The sequence below is a fragment of the Theropithecus gelada genome, chromosome 5, assembly GCF_003255815.1.
Source record: "Theropithecus gelada isolate Dixy chromosome 5, Tgel_1.0, whole genome shotgun sequence".
In the NCBI taxonomy this organism is placed as follows: Eukaryota; Metazoa; Chordata; class Mammalia; order Primates; family Cercopithecidae; genus Theropithecus; species Theropithecus gelada.
The window spans coordinates 118129975-118152864 of NC_037672.1; the positions used below are offsets into that span (position 1 = coordinate 118129975).

A 22890-nucleotide genomic window follows, 5' to 3' on the forward strand; every position below is an offset into this window, starting at 1 on the left:
ATATAGATGCTAATATATAATTCTGCTATTTTTATGTTGTCAAAGGCCTTCTTCATATTTGGCACAAGTCCTCAGATACTGCTAAAACTGAGGTGAGAAAATAAAAATGATCTAATGATTTGATACACCTCAATCTTTAGAAAACAGATTATTGGTGATATGATATTTTTCTTTGGAATGCCAATATCCTATTGGTTAAAAGGGGAAATAAAACTGGCCAAAGATTAACCATACAGTCTATACTTACAAAGGTAGAGATGGGTTTGGATAATCCAAAGCAAATAATTAGTTTATATGGTGTATGAATATATACACACACACATATTTTTAGATCAAAAATGTAGAAACATTATGAGTTCGATCAGTTGATATTGGAGTTAAGGCAAATGAGTAGTAGTTCCCAAAGAGAAAACTTTTAAATATAAAAATGGAATATCTGCTGCCCACTTTCTGGTGAGCAGGTAAATACTATACAACTCAAGAGATGTGGAGAAGGGATTCTTTCTAATATTTTAGGACTATGGTGATGGGTACTTGTTCTCCCCTTCATCACCTCCGGTTTTAAAGAAAATGTCAGTGAATAGATTTAAAGCATTTTTATTGCTCTTCAAGGAGTAGGGAGTGGAGCAAATGATGGATAACTGAGCATGTACAAACAATTCTAAGACTTTCTTTAGCATTAATTTGAACTTCATAGTCTATGGAACTTTTAGATAAATTAAACAGTCCAACTGACCTGGCATATCCTTTTCCCACAGACCTGTGGAAATGCTTGTGAATTATAAAATGGTCAGTGACAAGCAAAGTAAAACTTTAAAGGGAGTTTGAGTAATTTATTGTATCAATTAAATGCCCAGAATTACCTCTATCATCACAAAAAAAGCACAACATACCTAAAAAAATTAAACTTGCCCCAGAATGTCTATAGCAGTTCCACTACTGTCATTTTGCAAAATTTATCTGCAATTACATAAGATCAACTAGTCAATTTATTCACCTTGGTTAAACCACTGGTTCAGTTAGCTAACATTTATTATTTGAAATTGTATGAACAGTGATAAGAAATAAATCTGGCTAATTTTTTTTCTTAAAATTCCACTAAATGGTTTTACCACATATAACAATTAAGACTCTTAAGAGCAGACTCTTATTTCAACCACTAGAGAAAGCTTGTCTTTAATATTTACAGACTGCTATTTGGTTATATTATCTGAGCAATTCAAACAATTGCAAATCTGGTAGATATAAAGTTCTTTTGGCCTTTCATGTAATGGTCCAAGGCTCTCAAAATAGAAGACGTGATATAAATTAAGGCACCATGACCTTTCTCAAACTGTAGCTTCCTCAGAACAGCAGCCAACAGCTTTACCTACCTGTGATAATATGATCAAAACAAATTCCTCCAACCATTCAACACCAACAAGTTCTTTGCAGAAATGTATAAATGTAGCTGTCAAAAATGTCATCAAGCTCTTACACAAGTTACATATTATAAAATTTAATATCAGATTCATAAGTATAAAGATAACATAAAGTATAAAATTTGAAAAAATATATAGTATCACTGAGATTCGCATAAAAATTACCTAATGTGCCTGATCATGTGCAGGCCACGAAGTTGAAATAAATTTACAATGACAAAAAAGGATGGGCATTCTGATTTACTTGAAGCGAATGTATTGAGAATAAATGGAATCTAATGTTTAATTAAAGAGAGTGGAAAGTGTATGATTATAATTTAGCGAGAATAATTTCAAGCAATGGTCTGCCACAGAGATTTCTGTTATTTTATTTTCCTAAGTGCAAATATTTAGTCTTTTAAATTTCCATTTTTAAACTCAAGGGCATTTGTTTTTGTTTGAATCATTCATGTCACATTTGATAATAAATCTGAAGCATTTGGTCAAGGTGTAAGAAAAACATATATAGCTTTGGTTGGGGGAAGAGCCTTGTGTCTGGTGTTGACTTGCTGGGCAGCAAGCGAAGGGGACTGCACACTTTAATACTGAATGTCCACCATGTGTCAGCGTGAATGTACAAATTCCCTCAAGGCAAAAATGCAACAATCAAAAGTTGAATTCCCAAAAGCTGTTTTATTTTGTTTTCTTTTGCAAGCAATGAAAATGTCTGAAGTTAGTTGTTCTTAAAAATCCAAATCTGTTAAAAATTTGAAGGAAATATAGCTTATTACAGACTGACATTTCCATATTTGAAAAGGGAGAAATAAAGCAGATGGAAGTAAAGGATTCCTGGTCTGCCCTGAGGAGTGGTCTCTGGCACATGCTAGGTGAGCTCTCACTCTGTGATAACATGCCAACTTCTACCCAGCTCAACAAAGTAGAACCGACATTATGTACAGAACTCATGCACTAAAGCTCTCTAAATGCAGGCTGTCAGTGCACAGTGGCATGATTATTAAGGGTTTTAGAGTTCATTATGTCAATAATCTATGGATTAGGGACTTGCACATGCATTTCAACTGCAATCATTCCAACCTCCCTTAGCACTTTTCTAAATGACTGCCAACTTTCCTTCTGGAAGGAAATTAAATTAATATAAAAAAGCAATGTGAAATTAAAACATGCCAAGGATTCGAATAAAGTTTCCATTCTGTCATGCACTCCCTCTGAGTCTCATGATGCAGAGTTCATAACAGGGATAACGTTAGGGCATTCTAATTTAAAAGATGGCCAAGCCTACACAATCCGAATTATTTCAAAGAGGATCAGATTTTAAAGTAAGTAATTTTGTATTCCCATCAATATTAATGCCAATGAGAAGAATAATGAACAATAGAATTGGCCGAAATAAATGTCCCATAGATAGTAGTCTGTAATTCAGGAAGCCAGACCCATTTTAATAAAGAAAGGAGTAAAACTCTTAAAATGTATCAGATGGGTGATTAGAAGATATGACAAAGTTCAAAAGCAGTGTATGGGAGAATGCAAAGAAAAACTCGAACAAAATACTAAATACCTTCTTCCTATCAAAATGTCCTCTACATGTGAAACTGAGATAGCTGGGATAACTTCCATTGTCTTAGGTGATGCTAATGATTCTTAGAAAGCCCCAAAGGAAGGAATAATATGCTTGGTTGCTTTTCTTGCTTTTGTTTGGCAACTAAGCCTTATTTCCTGTTGATCTGCAACAAAATGAAAATGACTTCCTGTGCAACATTCCCCAAAGCAGTTTACAAACTGCATACGTCATTCTCTACTGAAATTTAGCTAAGATGGAGCATGGCAGTGCGCCAGTAGCATTTAGCAACAGCACATATCAGCCTGGAAGGTGAGGCATGAATTGTTGTGGTCAACAAAAAATATTGAGTCCCTGCAGTGTGTAGCACCATAAAAATTTGATTTTTTTATAGCCATTTTCTCCAAGAACTTAACTCTTCAGTAAGTCACTCCATGGATTTCTTAGGATACCAAAACCTAAATATGTCCAAAAGAGCAAAGATGAAGAGAATAAGAGTTTGTCAAGTATTGATGTCATACTCCAAACTCAACTGGGTACTGTGAGGTCTCAAAAAATATATATATTTCAGGAACTTAGAATCTATTTATGGGGCAAAATGTACCTGCCCAGCCAACAGAGTCCAATGTCAGCATTTCCACTCATTTATTATTTTAATTCAATATCTATATAATAAGTTTTTGCTACATGCCAGGTACTCTTCTAGGAACAGTTGTGACCTCAGGAAGTGAGTGTTCTAGTGGTTGTGACAGGCAACACATAAACAGACACACAAGAAAACACCATTGCTGGTAGCTATGCTAAAAATTAAAATAGGCTTGTGTGAAAGTGTGGTGATGGGCTGTTTTAGATTGAGTATTTAGAGAAGTTTTCCTAGAGGAGATGACATTTATGCTGTCATCTGAATGACAATAGGAAGCCAATGAAGCAAATAAATACCAGGAGAAAAAGCATTCTGGGCAGATAAATAGCTGGTGTGAAGGCACTGAGGTTGCACTAAGCATGAGGTATTGACAAAAGGAAAGGACATCAGCGTGGAACAGAGTGGGTGAGGGAAGAATGGAAGACCAAGTAAGTTATCTCGGCACCAAGTATGTGCCAATCACATAAAGATTTACACCCATATTAAGAGGTTTGGATTCTGTTCCAAGTGTGTTGGAAAGGCCCCCACCGCCAACTTTTTTGAGACAGGGTCTTGCTCTGTTGCCAAGGCTGGAGTGCAGTGGTGCAATCATGGCTCACTGCAACCTCTACCTCCTGAGCTCAAGAGATCCTTCCACCTCAGCCTTCTGAGTAGCTGGGACTACAGGTATATGCCACCTTACTCAGCTAGTTTTTAAATTTTTGTATAGAAAGGATCTTGCCATGTTGCCCAGGTTGGTCTCAAACCCCTGGGCTCAGGTGATCCTTCCATCTTGGCCTCCCAAAGTGCTGGAATTACAGGCATGAGTGGAAAGCTCTTTAAGCATGGAAAGGCCATGAAGTGATCCAAGCTTTTTCAGGAATAGCCCTGTCTACTGTGTAGAAAATGAATTTCAGAGAAGAGGTTGTGTTAAAAGCAGAAAACAACTTCATCTTTGTGAAAACAAAAAGATCAGATGAAGGCTACTGCAGTTGTCCATGGTAGAGATGGTAGTTGTTTCAGCTTTGGAGAGGAGATGAGGAATAATGGAAAAATTGGGGATCTGTTTTGCAGTTGGATTGCCAGAATGTGCAGGTAAGTTGGAGGAAGGAAGTGAGGAAAAAAGAAGAATAAAAAATAACACATTGATTGTAGGAACATGCATATGATAAAATGACAAATAGAAAGTAATGCAAAGTTGGAAGAAATGAGAGAAATAAATTAGTCAAACAGAATTTTCAGGTGGCATCTAATAGCCTGAATACCTGTCTATCTTAGATGCAGTTTTAAAAACTAGTTATTACATTTAAGAAGGTATTAGAAGAGAGGAGAAAAAGAGGAAGGTATTCTCTTTAAATGATGAGAAACATAAATGAGGAAAGGCTACAGTGGAAATTAGTAGGAAGTGTGGTTAAAAAAATAAAAGACTGATTTCAATTATCATGGTGGGAAATGTGATCTGCCAGACACATGGATGGTTGAAGAGACATATTAGAGAAAGGCAATACATACACACATGCACCGCCCCCCAAGAAGTCGCTTCTTTGAACTTAAATTTTAAGTGAAGGGATGCATATTATTTGAGGCCAACCCATTTGTTAAAAGTACCCAGAGGAGAAAGCAGTTCGAAGGCATATTTTCGTCCTGGAAAGTGGTTATGGTAAATGAGAAAGAAACAGAATTAAGAAAGACAGATACAGAAGGTACAAAGAAAATTTGACAAGAAAATATTACGGTTTGGTATATGTGACCGGACCTCTTCATATGGTGTATCCAAACAGATAGGCTAAATAAAACCTATGAACCTTCCTAGAAACTCACACCTGCCAAATACCATGTAACTTATGCTACTAGGCACTTATTTGGAAAGAAGTATCATCCCTGGAGGAATTCTAAAGGCAATGGAGTAATCCGGAATGTAGTGAACTACACAGGTACTAGCAGGGAAGTGGCAGATGGTGAACTCAGTGAAGAAAAGACTAGGAGGGAATTGACTGCAGTCACCGAGACAGTCGAGAAAACCAGGCTAGAGAGAGTAAGGAAGTGACTGGCAGCATCTTTAGGACGGACACCAAGCTTTGACATATAATGCTCCATAGGGCAGCTCAGCAATCTTTTCATACATTTTGCAATACGCATGTTAAATGCTCACTACTGATGGATCAAATCGAACCATCACTATCTCTTCCGAACTGAGATAACTACTGATTTTGTTTGTTAGTAACAGCAAGGATAAACCTGAAAGACTAGAACAGAATAGTACAGCAAGAAAAAAAGATACTAAAAAACTATCAATCATTTCATTCAGTCACAACCTTGAATTTTTGTATATTTTCCATCTATCTCAGGCCATATGTACTATCTACTTAAAGGATCTTAAACATTCAAAAGGTTTTTCTAGTTCTACTCACCATATTAACAAGACAAGGTACTTAAAATGATTCAAGTTCAAAGATGTTTCTGTTCTTATGACAAACCTGGTTTTAAAAACTGCCTTGGTGATTCTGCTGGCGATGTCTGTTAAACACATGGGTTGCATCTTCCCTAAAGTTTCCGTCAAAGAAATCTTTTATAACCCAGCTTCCAGTGATGTAACAAGAAGCAATACCCACTAATAAAGCAGTGACAACAGAAAAGAGCAAGCATGGTGGGATTACGGAGTTCAGTGGGTAATTCCACAAATATGTGTAGGGCATTTACTCTGTACTAGGCACTGCCTGACATGCTGGGAATGAGGCAGCGAACAAGAAGTGTGAAGATCTTGAGCTTGTAGAACTTATACTCAGTGGATAAGAGGGACGAAAAACAAGTAAAGAACAAAGTATAATTAGTACAATGATCCCAGAGGGCACTGAGCACTCTGAAGAAAATGATACAGGATAAGGGACTAGAGAGGACCTTTGGAAAGGTGAAGGCTGGGAAGAAGGGGCCCTTCTAAGCTAAGTGGTCAAGAAACCCTCTCTGAGGAAGGAACATTTCAGCAAGAGCTCGCATGAAGAGTAAGCCATACAGAGCTACGCAATTTTGGAAGCAGAAGGGACTTTTAACAGATGAGAACACTGAGAAGAGACAGCAGAAAGACAAACTCTGGTCTCCCAGGCTTCGCACCTGGGAACCTGCCTCACCTGAGTTAACTGCAACCATCAGCCACGAAGAGGGACACGTTGCCAAGTCACGGGGACTGTAAGACAGGCACTGGCTCACCCGGCACGGCAGTCAGGTCAGGTGAGGAATAACTGGCCAGTGTTAAACCCAGGGAGGACGCCAGATGCTCTGACGTCCATTATCAGATGAGACGGATTAGAGGCTCTCCGGCTCGCCCAGCCAGTCCCCATGGTCAGCGCGGTTTTAGAGTAAGGAGCTTGGAGCTCAGCAACATAAAGGCATATCTGACAAAGCCATTCCACTGAAGGAAGCAGTTTGAAAGGTAGGAAGTGTTCCTACAGAGGGAGGATGCTTCCTGACTTTCCGGAGTGAGATACCCAAAACAGGGCTATAAAATCTCCGGGGAAATTCTTAATAGGATTGCGACAGTGTGGTGTTTACTTAGATGGTTTGTTATCTGAGCTCTCCCTGTACACTGTCAATTAGTCAACCAGTGTTTATTAAGTGCCTACTCCAAGTCCCCTGGGAACTTCAGAGGCCAATAAGGTGGAATTACAGTCCTCTGGCGAAACCAAAGACTTTGTTTCTTATGTTACTTTCTCGTCTCACTTGAATTATAGTTATTTTTATATTTTTCTTGTCCCTATAAAAAAGCTCTTCATGGGGCTTATATAACACAAGTTTATGAAAAAAAAACTACCTTTTACTCCCCTTTATATTCCCTTCATACCTGTTTTTAGTTTTCTTGTATAAAGTAGGCGTTAGATAAATATTTGCCGAATTATACTGTTTTCAAGAAGCTAACAGTAGACAGCAAAGCAATCTGAAATATCTCCCATCAGAAAAATTCCTAAAATTTCTGTACTGTGCAAAGAAGTTAGGGGTGGCTGTTTACCAAACCCTCAAGGCTAATTCTTAGCTTCAAGACTCAAGAGTCAGGCTTGAATTTGAATCTGAGTTCCACTCCTTCCTCTGCCAGAATGCCTCCATACCACTGTGACTGTGGGCAGATGATGCAACTGCTCCAAGCCTCGGTTTCCATGTTTGTGGACTGAAGTGTAACAGGAGGTCCTGACGAAGCAGCTGAAGGGTAAACAAAAATGCTGCATGAAAATCAGGACATGCCAGTGCAGCAGCACCATCTTTCCAGTTATGAGACTAGGGACCTTCATGCTATCTGACTTTTCAATCCCCATGTCCTATTAATCCTCAAATCCTGCCAATCTACTTGCTGCATATTCTCCAAAATTTGTTCTCTCTTTTCTATCCAAATTGCCAATGCCTCAAATTGTCCACTTATTGTGTCTCACCTAACTGCTCTCATACCCTTTTCCAACATCTCATTCATTTTCTACGGTACTGACATTGGCATCTTTACAAACAAAAATCTGTTTCACTCTTCCAAAAACTTAAAAGTCAGATGGCTTCCCATTACCCAGAGGATGAAGTCTACGGCCCACGAGGTCCTTCACTCTCAAGCCCTGCACTCTGCCACACTCATTTCCTACAAGCTCCTCACCCTCTGCTTCACATTCCCAGTAAGTGCCTCTAGCCTGGGCATAGGCCACTTTTTTTGCTAGGATGCCTTTATTGCCTCTCTGGGTGGCAAACTTCTACTCATTCTTTAAGACTCAATCCTCAACAATGACAGAGAAATTTGGTTGTGCACTTATCTATGCTCATATTTCTATTGAAGACCATCTTAAATTGTTTGTACGCATTCTGGAGTTTTCTAAGGGTAGAAAAGGAATCCTACGTATATCTACACGTTATAGTACTGACCACAGAGCCCAACATCAAGCAGATACTCATGACATTTTGTGGGTGCATAACGAATAAATGAAAAAGAAGATTCAAGTTGACTACCGTTGCTGATGTACAGAATTTGTTTCGAGAGAATATAGGCTAAATAGCAAATAACATATGAATGTTTTGACAATTTTATGGGTGCTAAACTTATATATAATAGGTTATTGCGTGAAATCTAAATAGTCTGGAAGCATATCTCTAATCTGTTGAGAGGGACATCATGGACATCCACTGGCATGGCTGCCATATGGTGATGACATGTGCTGGATGATCCAGGAGCCTGGTGTAAGGATGCATTTTTCTGTCTTTAAGAACACAAAAATGTCCTGGTAAGAACAAAAATAGCATATTACTCAGGAGGGTCTCCTTCCTCTGAAATCATGTACATTTTGGTTTGCTTAGGATCTATTCTGATCTGAGCACAGGAATGGCATATACGAATGCTGCTCAAACCTTTGTGGGCACAGAAATCACTGTTTTCCCATTAAAATGCAGATTCTGGTTCAACAGGTCTGGGGTAAGTCCTGAGAATGGTCCTTTCTAACGGGCTCCCAAGAGATGTTGATGTTGACAGTTCATGGACTGCACCTGAATAGCCAGGTGATGGATGGGTCTGTCTCTTCCAATCTCGCTATTCTCATGTATTTTTAGGTGATGGATGGGTCTGTCTCTTCCAATCTCGCGATTCTCATGTATTTTTATTTTGAAACTTCCAAAACATGAAGACCTATAATCTGGTAGTAGCAGCAGTAGGATTTTCATCTCTGGGATTTTGATTGTTAGAATTTTCTGATCTTTAATTTTCATTGACTACCAAGTTTTAATATTTTAAACCTCTATTTAGGGAGAGGTATGAATGGGAGAGACATTGCCCATATCCTTTCTTTTTCTAAGAAATATTATTATATCAATACTATTTCAGTTTTCTCTTTTCTCTACCTTCTTTCTTTAGTTTTATTTTTTTAGTTTTGAGACAGAGTCTTGCTGTGTCACCCAGGCTGGAGAGCAGTAGTGCAATTATGGCTCACTGCAGCCTTGACCTCCCAGGCTCCAGCAATCCTCCCACCTCAGCCACCTAAGTAGCTGTGACTACAGGCACATGTCACCATGTCTAGCTAATTTTTTTAGTTTTTGTAGAGACGAGGTTCAAAACCAGCTGGTTTTGAACTCGTAGCCTCAAGTGATCCTCCTGCCTTGGCCTTCCAGAGTGTTGGGATTACAGATACGAGCCACCGTGCCCAGCCTACCTCTTTTACATTTAAAAAAAAAAAAAAAGTTTATTCCCTCGAGCAGTTTGTGTTTATCACGAAGCCCAATAATGGACCAATAGACTATTTAGGAGATGGTGACAAGATTCAAAATTACACCAAAGTTTCTGGTTTGTTCATGTACTTAAATAGAGTTTGTAAAAATACTACTAATAAATAAAATGAGATCAAGAAGAAACCATTTATTACTAGTACAGAATAATAAATTGCATAGAGTAAAAAAGTGATGCTTCATTCTGTCGGCCTAATCCCACATTTACCGAAATATCTGATGGTCTGGAAGCTTCAACTCTCCCTCATCTTTACCCCCAACGTCCCCAGCAGTTCTTTTGATGGGTCAGCACTAAAGCCTAAGTATTTACTATTAAAGGATGTGTGGTAGCCTCCAGTGCCAAAGCACAAGACATAACCAAAAGAGTAATTTTAAAAAACTATAATAAAGCTAACTAACATAATCCATAGATACATGAATGAGTAGATGTACCAGTGACCTTAAAGAGTTAAAAGGGTTAAACCCTTTCCATGCCCTGGAAATATTACTTCCAGAAAAAAGGTGAGGGCACAGAAGTATGAAGTTAACTTGTTTTTGTAAAAGAAAGTAACTTAAAAGGAACAGTTTTCAAATATGTATTTATTCTATCAGCCCTCTTATAAAATCCAAGGCCCCCAAAACACACAAAAACACCTCTGGAAAGATTAGAAAATATTCTCCAAAGACATTGGTTCCTGATAATTTAGTAATCTGAGAGCTTGTTTGGAGGTTCTGGCAGGGGAGCGCAGCTACTCATACACCCTTGCCCAAAGACCGGTCCCCCGCCATCGGGACGGTCATCCCCTCTGGTGGAGTACGCAGCTTCAGGAGGGATGCACATGGAGCAGGGAGGGAGGAAAGGACACCCGCCTAGCCAGCCAGATCAGCCTAATCAACCCTGGCCATCAAAGGGGTGACAAATGTCGCAGCCAGATCACCCTCACAGCCACAATCTCGCAATTTGGAGAAAGAATAGGTAACATATCATTTCCTTTTCTTTCTCTCTCTTTTCTGCTGGCTCAAAGTTCAGTGTCTCAGGTGACCTCTTCCCATGTCTGAGTTCCTCATCAATTCGGGATTGAGTTTTCTTGCAAACACCTGAATTTATTTTTCGGTCTGTTCTTTACTTCCCCCTCTCCTCCCACCAACTATTATGTAATTTTTATTATTTATTCGTGTATTTATTCATTTATTCATGCATTTATTCATTTAGTCATGCATTTATTCATTTAGTCAAGTTTTGAAACAGTTTAAAGGCTGCCAAAGCAAAATAGAAAAAGATCAGTCAACTTAAGAGTAAGATCTGAGTCAAAGATCTAAGTTGAAGAAGTCCTTGATTAAACCATGATCGGCTTTGGTACTTTGACTGAGTCTCTTAATCCCCTTCAATCTGAATTACCTCATCTACAAAATAGAGACAATTATTCCCAGGATTGCTATGAGATGAAATGAAATAATTGATATGAATGCTCTTTTAAAATTAAAAAGGTTCTATTGATCTTCAAGTAGTGTAACCCAGTTTCTCAAAACTGGTTGCAATGTTTCATTCGGCAGCAAAAAACACATCTTGACTTACTCTTAAAACAGAGATATGTGAAGAAGTTTCAGCATCAGATTATTCCATCATTATTTACCTCACCTATCAGGTAAAAGATTAGGACCCTATTCAATTAGATACTCATTAGAAGCACAGAGTAAAGGCCAAGATGTTGGATTTTAAAAAATAATCACAAAAATAATTGTAAACTCTTAATATGCTTTCTGTTATCCTTCATACACCATATCTGAGGACATCAGCATTGTTTAATAAACAAAACTGGATCAACACTGGTTCAAAGGTGAGTGTGCTCAGGCTCTTTAGGCACTATATCTAGCAAAGGATTTAAGATGCACGTGTCGAGATCAGAGCACTGAGGATCAGGATCAGTTCCTGGGATGTTCTGCATTATTATTTCTGGATTAAGAGATGATTAAAGTACACTTTCAAAAGGCAAACAACACAGAGAGATCCCACAGTCGTTTTCAATAGTTTATAGCAAATTGTGATGAAATAATACAAGCATGTAAACTTCCAACAATTAGAGAGATGACAAACCACAAGTACTGACACAATATGGGAATTCAGACCCACAATTATGTAATCCTTTCCCCCCGAAAGGAAGTAAGATATACAGTGAGGTGTGGTTTTTCTTCTCCTTTTTTTTTTTTTTTTTTTTTTTTTTTAAGGGAAGCACTAAGGAAAAAGCTGCAGCTAGTGAGTGTTGTGGTCAACAATGTTCAGTGATCATTACACAAGATAGAGCCTGCCAAGAGAAAAAGAAGTCTTGAAACTACCTGGTTGTTGTCACTGCTTTGTAAGTGTGAATAAACTTCAAATGTGGAAGTTTTAAAAAAAAATTATAGACTGAGTTTGGTGGCTGAAGTGCTGAGTATATAAATACTTTCACTATCTGAACTTATTTTTCTTAGTAAATTTTAAAGGGTTTTAAACTTTTGGAATTTTTGGCATATCTTTTTTATATATGTTTATAGGTGCTCTCGTTTTGCTGAAATGTATAATTTCATCCAATTTTTAAAAAATAATTTTAAAATAATTTTAAAAATCTTAGAACTGATCTAACCTCAACTCGTGCCTCTCAAGAATGCCACATAATTAACATTATAATGGAATAACTTGATAGGTAAATTTACTACTAACTGCTTCTGATTTCAAAAGGCGTTCTGCAAGCTTATTGATTTTTCAGTGATTGCAGCTACCATACATAATTGGAATATGTTTCAATATCATGGGTTATGTGTCTCTAATAAACTTATGAGTTATTTTTCGAATCCCAAATTTTCTTATTGGGCTCTATTTACTGAAGAAAATATATTTTATTATTTCCTTTTTCCGATAACTTGTCTCCAAAGTATGTGAAAGGCTTTGTCTGTCACATGTATGTGCACATACAGATACACACACACACACACACACACACACACACAGAGAGAGAGAGAGAGAGAGAGGAGAAATCAAACTCAACAAATAGCATATCCTAGAACATTGCAATACCCAGATTTAAATGACTGGGTTAGTAGGACTAATTAAAAAGAGGGCTGAAGAGAGAAAATTTGATTTCAAGAGATGATTTCAGGCTATAAGCAGACTTAATAAAGCAAACTGACAACCTAGTTTACCTTTTATGATTGGAGGAGAATCTATTCAAATGGTGACTGGGGATGTGGGGGGCCAGGGGAGATTTACATCAGAACCTATGCATGTTCAGAGATTACTTCACTTTCAATGATTTCCCCTATTAAAAAAGACTTTAACCTTCTGGAAGGAGAGACACGGGGATTACGTATCACTGTTAGCCCTTTGTGCCATTTGTAACTAGTGTTTTTTACTCTCAAAGGTAACTTTTGTTTCTGTTTTACCTGAAATAATGATTTACAAGTAAACAAGTTTAATCAGTTTCCCCTTTAAAAATTCCCTAAGAAGTTAACTATTACCAAAAACAAACAGTGAGTGCATAGACAGTCTACAATTAAGGTCTTGTGGATTTAGGCTAAATAAGTGGTATTCCGAATAATTAAATTGTAAAAAACTTCTAAGCAAATTGTCCAGACAAATTAATTTGGCAACTAATCTCAGCCTATGTTTTTAAACATTTTTGCTTCTAAAACCAAAGAGTTACCACTTTATTTAAAAAGTTTCTGTGAGTTTAGGCCAGTCAGATTTATCAGGAGTAGGAGGATAGAATATCTTCCTGACTGGGTTGCTGTGAGGGTTAAGGAAAGTGATGGATGTGGAAGTGCCTTGTAAACAATCAAGGGTTATATAAAGATATAACATTATTAATAAAGAGAATCATTTCCACTTCCACTTCCATTGTGAAATTCAAAGCATGGAAACAACTTTAACATTAGTTAATAACTGACAGCATTACTGAGAAAAAATATAATGTCAAAGAAAAACTTCAAAATGTAACACAATACACATGAAATATGATGGATTGAACATTTTAAACTCTCAGATTACTGAAATTTTCAAAACACAATGGAGCACAATATGTATTTATTCATAAAAGAGGAATTATGAAATACCTCTACAAATAACAGAATAATATTGAAAATAGTGACTAGTTTGAGAGCTTTTTCGGCTTCTTGCTCACTTCCTTTCAACGCCTCTCACTCAGTAATGTGTTGTCTACACTGAGGTCTCCAAACCTCTTAGAATTGTGATTTTAAGAAAATGTGTATGCATGTGTGTGGGTTTGTGTGTGTGAGTCTGTATACAAACATACATACTCATAATACATTAAAAAATACTTAAAAGCACTCTATACTGGGATGAGTATCATAGATAATTATAGTAGATATAATTGTACATTTTAAATCTTTTTCTGGTTAATTCCAGAGGTGTTTTATAAACAGGGTTGATTATAATATTATTATTATCATCATATTTTTAGAGATGGGGTCTCAGTATGTTTCCCAGGCTGGACTGCAGTGGTTATTCACAAGGGAGATCATTGTGTACTACAGCCTCAAACTCCTGGGCTCAAGTGGTCCTCCAGCCTCAGCCTCCTTAGCAGCTGGGACTATAGCTGTGCCACTGCACCTAGCAGAATGTCATTATTTTTATCTTGCATTATTTTTGCTTCACACATGCTGTCACCTCTGCTGTTCTTTGTTGTTCCATGGCCATCTGATATCCTGAGTAAGAGTGCTTTTGTTAATTTATACAGTATTAACCAATATTCACAAAACTTGACTTCATTCTTTATAGATAAAAGTGACTATAAATAGATCTTCTGGTATTTCCTTCTTACACCATAATGAGGCAATCTCTGCCCCACGATGAGGCAAAGAGGGCACCCCCTTTTAGAGCCCTCCGCTTTATGAGGCTGACACTAACACAAGCTGAATATCTGTTCAGTACGATTTGAGAGGCAATGGGCAACCTCCACTTTGATTGTTTAAAAGAGTATCTTGCATCCTCCACTTTACTGTAATTAAAAGACAAGCTTTTAAATGCAAATATTCACTGGGCCTAACCTTGCAAAGATAATTTCAAATGTCCTTTTCTAATTCCTGGACAGCTTCTGATAGTGTCAGCCTTGGAAAGCAGAGGTCTCTAAAAGGGGGTGTCCTCTTTGCTTCATTGCGGGGCACAAATTGCCCATTATGGTGTAAGAAGGAAATACCAAAAGACCTATTTATATTCACTTTTACGTGTAAAGAATGAAATACACACACACACATATATTATACACATACATATTTTATACATATATATGTATAAAATAACCTCTTTCTAAAATGTTGTCTTAAGTGACCTGGCTTTATCTAGTTATTAAAATACCTTTGTAAAACGTTAGCTGATATCAGTTTACCCATTTCCTATTGCAGAAATATTTTCATATTTATAGAGGACACTGAAAAATAAAATTACTTTCAAAGTTAAAAAAAGCATATTTTTTGAGGTAGTGTTTTGGTACCTGAGAGGCCTTGGGAGCAGGGTACCTCTAAGGCCATCTCTCATGTAACCCACCTGTTAGTTCTACTAGTATGGTGAATCCTGCTATTGCTATCACTAAAGTGTTAAATGTTTACCTCACATTTAACAGACAGTTTTCTTTTACCATAAAAAGTAACGTATTTTCATAGCACCCAAAGAACTGACAATATCAGAGACTTAGGAAGGCACAGCAATAAACGACTGATGTTTTTCCCCAGTTAACTACGTGTCTTAGCTAGCGCTGGTGTTTCTGATCTCTGTCCCACTGTTGGCAACAAATCTCTCTTGAATTACAGGATGCAGCGACTTATGAATCAATCCAAATTTGAAGCTTTTGATAATATCAGTAAATGTTGTGAATGTTGGAATTTAATGTAAAATGACAACATTTATTGAGGGCCACCAACATATACATAATATTTAGACCTATATCATATCTACACACACACACACTAGTGCATTATTATGGGTAAAATGTGTTTATTATGTGCTTCTAAATGTATTTTTTTTAAAGACGATACCTCAAATGAATCAAGTACTTTTACGTTTGCATGGAGGTTTTTTTGTATAGCTCTGATAATTTAATTGGAAATGCATTTCATTCCAGTAATAGTGTTCCACATGGCAAGGCCCACAGACTTAGTATCCTTATGACTTGCACGCAAAAGGGTCATCAAAGCCATCTCTGAGGTGTATACGGATTACTATGGTTTACTTTTCACTACAGCATAATATAAATTATAACCATCTACGCTACAGAAGTCACCATACACTTGTAGCAGCTGAATTGGAGAAAGTAATCCTAAATAAATCAATCAGGCCCTTTTATACTAGCTTTTCTCTTTTAAACACAGTATTTTCAAGTAAGTACCACAACACTACCCCCAACTGTCTGACAACAGTTTGTTTGCCAACTGCCAGGATAGGGCATTGTCTGTCTTGTATATACCAATTTGTTCATAGTCCCTACATTATAAATTTTAAAAATAGTCATGGTGATTTCAAAAACAAGATATCATATTTTACAGGTCTAATTATGAGTTCAGATTTTACTGCTTATTTTAGAAAATGTTAAATTTCAGTCTCCCAGTTTATCTACATCTGTGTATAGAAGGGCATTTCCTCAGAAGACAAGATATGGTGATTTTCAGTTGTTGATAAAACACATATTTGAATATAGTCCATATTTCTGGCTGTGTTTTTAGATTGTGGAATATATGTTCTCAGAGCACACAGCTGGACAAAGAGGGTGTTTACCTTGATTTCCTCTTAGAGAGAAGAAACACTGACAGAAACTTGTACAGTCTCCATTTACTTCAGCTGGTCACCACTATTTGTGATATTAGCTGAAATCATTCCAATTAGAAAGCAAACGTGCATGCATGTTGTGAACTGTTTTTATAATTTGGTTTTTATATTTAAAAGTCTCCACACTACGGAGGCAGTGTCTAAGAGTCCTACTCAAATGGGTTGATTCCCAATCATGTGTAATCATATTTTTATTGAGTACCCTCCAAACTTTATATAATCTTACCATTATTCCTAAAAATGTTTTTCTTTTAACTATAAAAAAGACAGAAAATTATTTTAAAAGAAGAATTGAAAGAGACATTTGATAAATTATATTTATGCTACTACCTCTAGCCACATTTTTTTAAAGAAAAGATTCATTTCAGAGATTTCATAAGTGAAGCTAAAAATAAATACTTCAGAGAAATATATAAAATATTAATTGTGTCATGTTCAAATTTGTTACAGAAAAAATTAACAATTGAAATCCAAGACCTATTAACTAACTTACTAAAATCAGTTTCCAAAGGATACGGAAATTATTGAAAGAATAATGACATATAATATTGGAAGTTTCTATACCTTTCTCATAAACTTGAGGTTTGTAGACTTTAACGTGAAGTTTAAATCAAAGTTAACTCAATGAGTTCCTTGAAAAAAATTGGCATTGTAATAGGGCCCAATACCCAGTTGTTCTGTGGCCAAATTTGTCTCTTTATCCCAAAGTGAAGAATCTACAGACACATTTTGCTAGCTTGCTTTTATGCCACACTTATCAAATTTGTTATCCTTAATTTTTAAAATCAAAACAAGGCACAACTTTTTTTTTATTGGGGGAATTAACATTATACATTACATGTTTTCCAAATATTTCAAAAGACTAAAATTCATGTGTTTGTTGGTTTGCAGTTTTTAGTAAAGTACCAGAAGGAATGGGAAAGATGTAGATATTGCATCTTTGAGTTGTGTGTTTAGGAAGGAAGTAGCCAAGGATACACCTGCTTTGGGCACTGGCTTAGGCACTGGAACAGCAAATGCCAGGTGTCATCTCAGAAGAGGCAAGAAATACGTGAAACACACACAGCCAAGCAAACAAACTTACACTGAAATGGTGTGATTTTCAACAAAAATATAACTGAGTTTATGGTCAACATCCCACCAGGTGATTCAATAAATATTAACATTCTTGTTTTTCTGTCTCATACTACATGATTATTTTTTAACAACAGCAGCAAAATATTTACTTTTTTTCTAGGAGGAAATTAACATGGAAGCATGACTGCATGCATGCTAAGTGTCATGTAATATTACATTTGTTATACAGTGGAAAAATACAGCAGAATTTATCCTAACTTCAGGGAATAAAATGCAAAGTATTTTAAAATAGAGTATTTAAATACTGGAGGATTTGATTTTAAAATCAGCTTTCAAAGCAAAGATTTCGTATGGTTTACTATTTACTATTAACCACGCTGTGGCTTCTATTAAATGATTATGAGCCCGCAGGGGAAGAATAAATTATGTTCTTTAGAATAATCATTCTAAAATAAACATTTAGAGGTTCTAGATATTATTTCAGGGTCAAATGAATTAGTTGAACTATTTTGTTGGTTATATTGGGTATCCCTGCCTTTGACCCAATACAGATGACTATGAGACATACTTTCTTCCAAGTGATTAGCTGATGGCGACTGCCTCTGGCAAGGTTCAGCTGCTACTATAGGTGTAAGGCTCCCCAAAGCAAGACCTGACAGGAAGGGAGGGAGCAAAAAAGTGAGAGAGAGAGCACTGCTTGGTCACTATCGACCACCTTATCATGGAGAAACTAAGGAAAGGAGATTAAAATAATTTTAATTAGCACATATGATGTGGAATTCACACTCTGTTTCTATGCTCTCGGTTGATTCTGTCATCATTATTCCATTTCCAATATCTACTCATCCATCATACCAAAATGATATGTCCTAACAACGACAATAAAAACACAATCAGTTTTAAAATAAAAATTCTGACCTCTAGATAGGCTGAAGAGAACTGCTATAGAAATAAATATTTTATTTCTACCTTTCTCCCCTTCATGTCAAATAATTTAAGAGTTTTAAAATACATTTTTTTCCGGTCGATAAATCCAAGTGAGAAAACTAAAATCTGAAACAGCAAGGTTCATGCAGCCAACTGGAAGTGTCTCTACATTAAGTTGACAACTGATCCACTGTGGCTATTTTCAAGGTAGCATTCCATCGGCCTGATATTGGCAATGTTGTGACAATAGTCTTTACTCTTTAACATTCATACTTTACTATGTGAATGTTAAACAGACCCAGGACAAATAAACTGAGGGTGAGGGCTTCTCTTATCCTTAGAAGGATATTTTTCAATTACATATTTTGTTACATCTTAAGAGATAAAAGCTGTATCTGCAAGTGATTAAAAGATGTTTTATATTCATGGTTTCATTTCTGATGAAATAAATGCGTAATTTAAACCACACATAATTCATAGGAATTTAGGCCTATTACAGAGTTCTAGCTTCTTTTTTATGATAGTTACTAATTAAAACAGAGTGTTACTGCCACACTAAGCAGTCTTTGACGTACAGGTTTAATGAATAAAATGTCCTGACACAAAAATGAAAGCAATAATGGAGACAAGCCTGCAAGCTGTTATGTTTCAAGTGTGTGGTAAAGATTAAGGGCATTCACTGAAGTGATGAACTGTGCAGAGAAGGACCTTGTAATTTCTTTCTTTAAAGGAAGAAGTAAAGGAATTTTTAGAGAAATCTGAAATAGTACTAATTTCTCTAACTCCTAGGCCCCTCATTCCCAGTTGTCCCTCTCTCCCCTCCAAGAATTTAAACTCATAAGAGTCACTTTTGAGGAATAAATGATGGGGTATTTTAATATAATCCTGAATATAGGTTTAGATTGAAAATGGGAATTGGGACCATAATTAATTATGTTGCCAAGTTTTTTAAACTAAGAAGACAGATGGAGGCAAATGACATTTTATGACAGTGCAACCTTCTAAAAGTTCATAGATTAAAACTTTGGTAAAACGACAGTATCTTTTTTGACATTTGATTAATCCCATATGCAGAATGACTGAAGAATTAATACCGTTTTGGTGTTTTCACTTTCTGAAACCACTGTAATAAGAGACTGACATAAACTCAAACCCAAGTATATAAACACAGTCTGAGCGAGGGTTGCGGCCTTATTATCACTCTTAAACAATAATGAATAATCATACCGATCGCCCTCACCACACTCTGCTTTATATACATATTCCCTCTCGGATCCATCCATCACTTCTTTCAAGATAATGAAACAATTCAATCCCATCAAATCCCCCGCAACCGCTCCCTCGGGGAGGGATGTTTTATCTCTACTTCTGCGAGCCCAGGGAGGATTTTACTTGTTTGAAGGGGGCGGAGAATGGAGCGGGGTCCTATTTATTTCCATTGATGACTCCCCTGGTTCTCACAGGCGCTCAGGGACCGGGTGGGAGGAGGAGAGGAGGAGGTGCGGAGATTCCCTCCGTCAGAAAAGAAAAAGGGTTCAGGAAGCGAGGCAGGAGGAGGAGGGGTGGAGGGGGGAAAGAGAGAGTGTTAGGAGAGAGCAGCAACTAAATGAAAAAATAAACTCTTCTTTGTGATTTAGCGGGATCGACAGATGAGAAGCAAATTTATCAACCCAACAAAGTTGCTAAAAAGAACTCTGTAAATAAATTTAAAGAAAAGAAGGAAAAAGTATAACAACAACAAAACCCAGGCATATACTCAGGTTCATTTCCCGCTCAAGGTCTTGGTTTTAGGGAGCCACGCGTACCCAAGAGCAAGAAAGGGACAGCGCCCCGAAGGGGGCCGGGAGGGGAACCACCACTTGGCCGGAGGGACAGCTCAGAGACAGCGTAGAGGTGCCCGCGGCAAACTCCGAGAAGCTGGTGCGGGGCGGGTCCGGGGAACTGCGGGGAGCTCTCACGCCTGGGCCTGGCATAGGGTGCGGGAAGAAAGGGGAACCCAGAGCGCACAATGCAAGAAACCGCACTCCAAATTCAGCAGTTTGCAAAGTGCCTCCAAGAAAACAGCTGGGACCTGGAATCACTCGTTCGGACTCCTAGGTTGTCGGAGCCGCGGCGACTCCGCTCAGGAAGAAAGGTAGCGCGGGTGAGAGCGAACCCCAACTCACGCACAGAAGGGACGAGGGCACGAAGTCGAGTCTCCGGGCTGGGGTTGGAGCGGGCGTCACCTCGGTGGCCGCTCTGCTCCCCGGAAGAAAGTATGAGCCGGTCCCAGGCCACCTCGCTCAGCTCAAGGAAGTTTCTATAACGATGCTCGCCTACCACGCAGAGGACAAATGAGGAGCCAGAGCGGCTGGGGGTCGGGCCAACTGAACTCCTGGCCCCGGCTGCGCAGCTCCCAGACGCCCATCAGGAACTCGCGCGCTGCCTGGACCTCTAGCTTTTCCCCCACAGGCAGACACCCTCTGCAAAACCGCAGTCCCGCAGACTTTCCCTAGCGGCGGGCGGAGGGCATGAACCTGAAGAGGGAGGCAACAACCCTCTTGGCAGGCGGGCAAAGTAAGTGTCCAGGCTAAGTCCGGGATAAAGGCTCCGCGGCTCCCCGGACCCCACCGCACCCCGAGCTCCCCGGTCCCAGGTCTTCCCCGCCCTTGCGCTGTCTGTCCACCTCCTCACATCTCTCCGGGCCGCCCAGCTTCGACAGCAGCTAAATTAAAAACAAACAACAAAAACAAAACAAAAAAACAAAAACGAGAGAAACCTGCTCCTGTCCCTCATGCCCTCAGTTCCTACTGATAGGGCGCCCTTGAGAAGCTTATTGGGCCCTGACGATTTGAGGGCGCGCGCCTCGAGCCCCCATCTCGGATGACCCTTCGGGCGTGAACGCTCCTTGTGCTAGGTCTAGGGGTGGCGGGCTAAGGCGTCGGGGCTCTGGGACATTGCTTTCCTCTCCCCACTTACCTTAAAAAGATCTGTTTGTTTTTCATAGGGAAAAGAGGAAAAATCCCTCACCGAGGTGTGGTGTGCGAAATAGTCCACGTCCCCGGACCCTGCCAAGATGCTAAGCACCAATATTCAGGAACAAGAAGCCTGGAAGGCGGGGACGGAGGCAGATAAAAGAGAAAAATTCAATCCGCTGAAGTATCCCAACTTTGCAGTCTGCACAGCAAACTTCAAAGGCGGGCGAGCGCGGGCGGCGGGCGGCCGCCGAAGTTGCTGCGAAGTGGAGTAGGGAGCCGCGCGGGGCTGGGGAATCCCGGGGCAGAGCCTGGAAGCTGCGGGAGGTCCTTTTAAACGGCCGGGAACGTTCGGGGGCTGGGCGGCGGGAGGATGCCGCAGCGACCCGCGGGGCTGGCGCGGGCTTCGCGGGCGGCCGCGGGTCGCACAGGCGCCTTGCTGGAGCGCCGCGCGGGGTGCGGGGAGAACCGGGCGCACGGGGCGGCAGCGGCGGTGGCGGGTGCGCAGCTCAGTTAGCTCCGCTCTCTCGCGGCTGGAAGCGGGGAGTGTGTGTTCGCTCCCGAGTGTCACCGCTGAAGCCCGGAGTCTCTTCCCCTCCCAGCCCTAACCCCTCCCGCCTCACCGCTGCCCGCCCGCCCCCTCCCTCCTCTGCCCGTTGCCTCCCCCTCTGTCCCTCCTTCTCTCCCTCCCGCTGCGCGCCAGCGCGCGCGCACGCACACACACACACACACACACTCATACACACACTCACACACAGACACCCTCTCCCTCCTTTTCTCTCTCCCTGTAGCCCTCCCTCCCTCTCTTTCTCTCACACACACACCACCCTGCTCAGCGACCCAGCGCTCCCCAAACAGGACCCTCTCGGGCGGCATCGCAAGGGACATACTGCTGTCCTAACCTCAGTGCCACTCGGGGAGAATGAAGGAGGCCCACCGAGTCCCCGACAAAGCTGCAAAATCCAGGAGACGCGAACGCGGGACCATCACACTGTCAAGGAGACTGGGGTGCACAATAGAGGGAAACTCTGGGGTTGATTTGGAGGCAGGGAGGGGGATGTGTTAAATCCAGAAGGTTGGTGGTTGGAGGCGGAAAGCAGAGTGTGCAAACTGTGCATTCATGTCCCACTTTTCACCCGAACGCCTGCCTATCACAGCCTTCACTCAGGGAGCGCTTCCCCCTCGGCGCAGACCGAGCCTCCTCCGGTTTGAAACTCAGCAGCTGTTTTAACAATTGAAAAGCGGCCCTACAGGACCAGTGAAACTGAGCAGAGTGTGTGAAGCCATTAAGGCTGACTAGGTAATTATGA

At 39.5% G+C, this 22890-nt stretch overlaps 1 protein-coding gene across 3 annotated transcripts in view; it reads right to left on the reverse strand.

The window, feature by feature from the left end:
- The window catches only part of NDNF (neuron derived neurotrophic factor), a 39525-nt gene extending 16917 nt beyond the window's left edge, over nt 1-22608 (reverse strand). Inside the window, exon 1 of one of the 3 annotated variants that reach the window (XM_025385379.1) lies at nt 22483-22608. Coding sequence is in view for 2 of the 3 variants with exons in the window: in XM_025385377.1 (XP_025241162.1) it covers nt 21585-21610 (26 nt within the window). In the remaining variant the exon portion in view is untranslated. Of the gene's footprint in view, nt 1-21384; nt 22146-22482 lie in introns of those variants that run through there. The other 2 variants (XM_025385377.1, XM_025385378.1) reach the window with 2 other exon arrangements.
- Nucleotides 22609-22890: the final 282 nt, after the last annotated feature.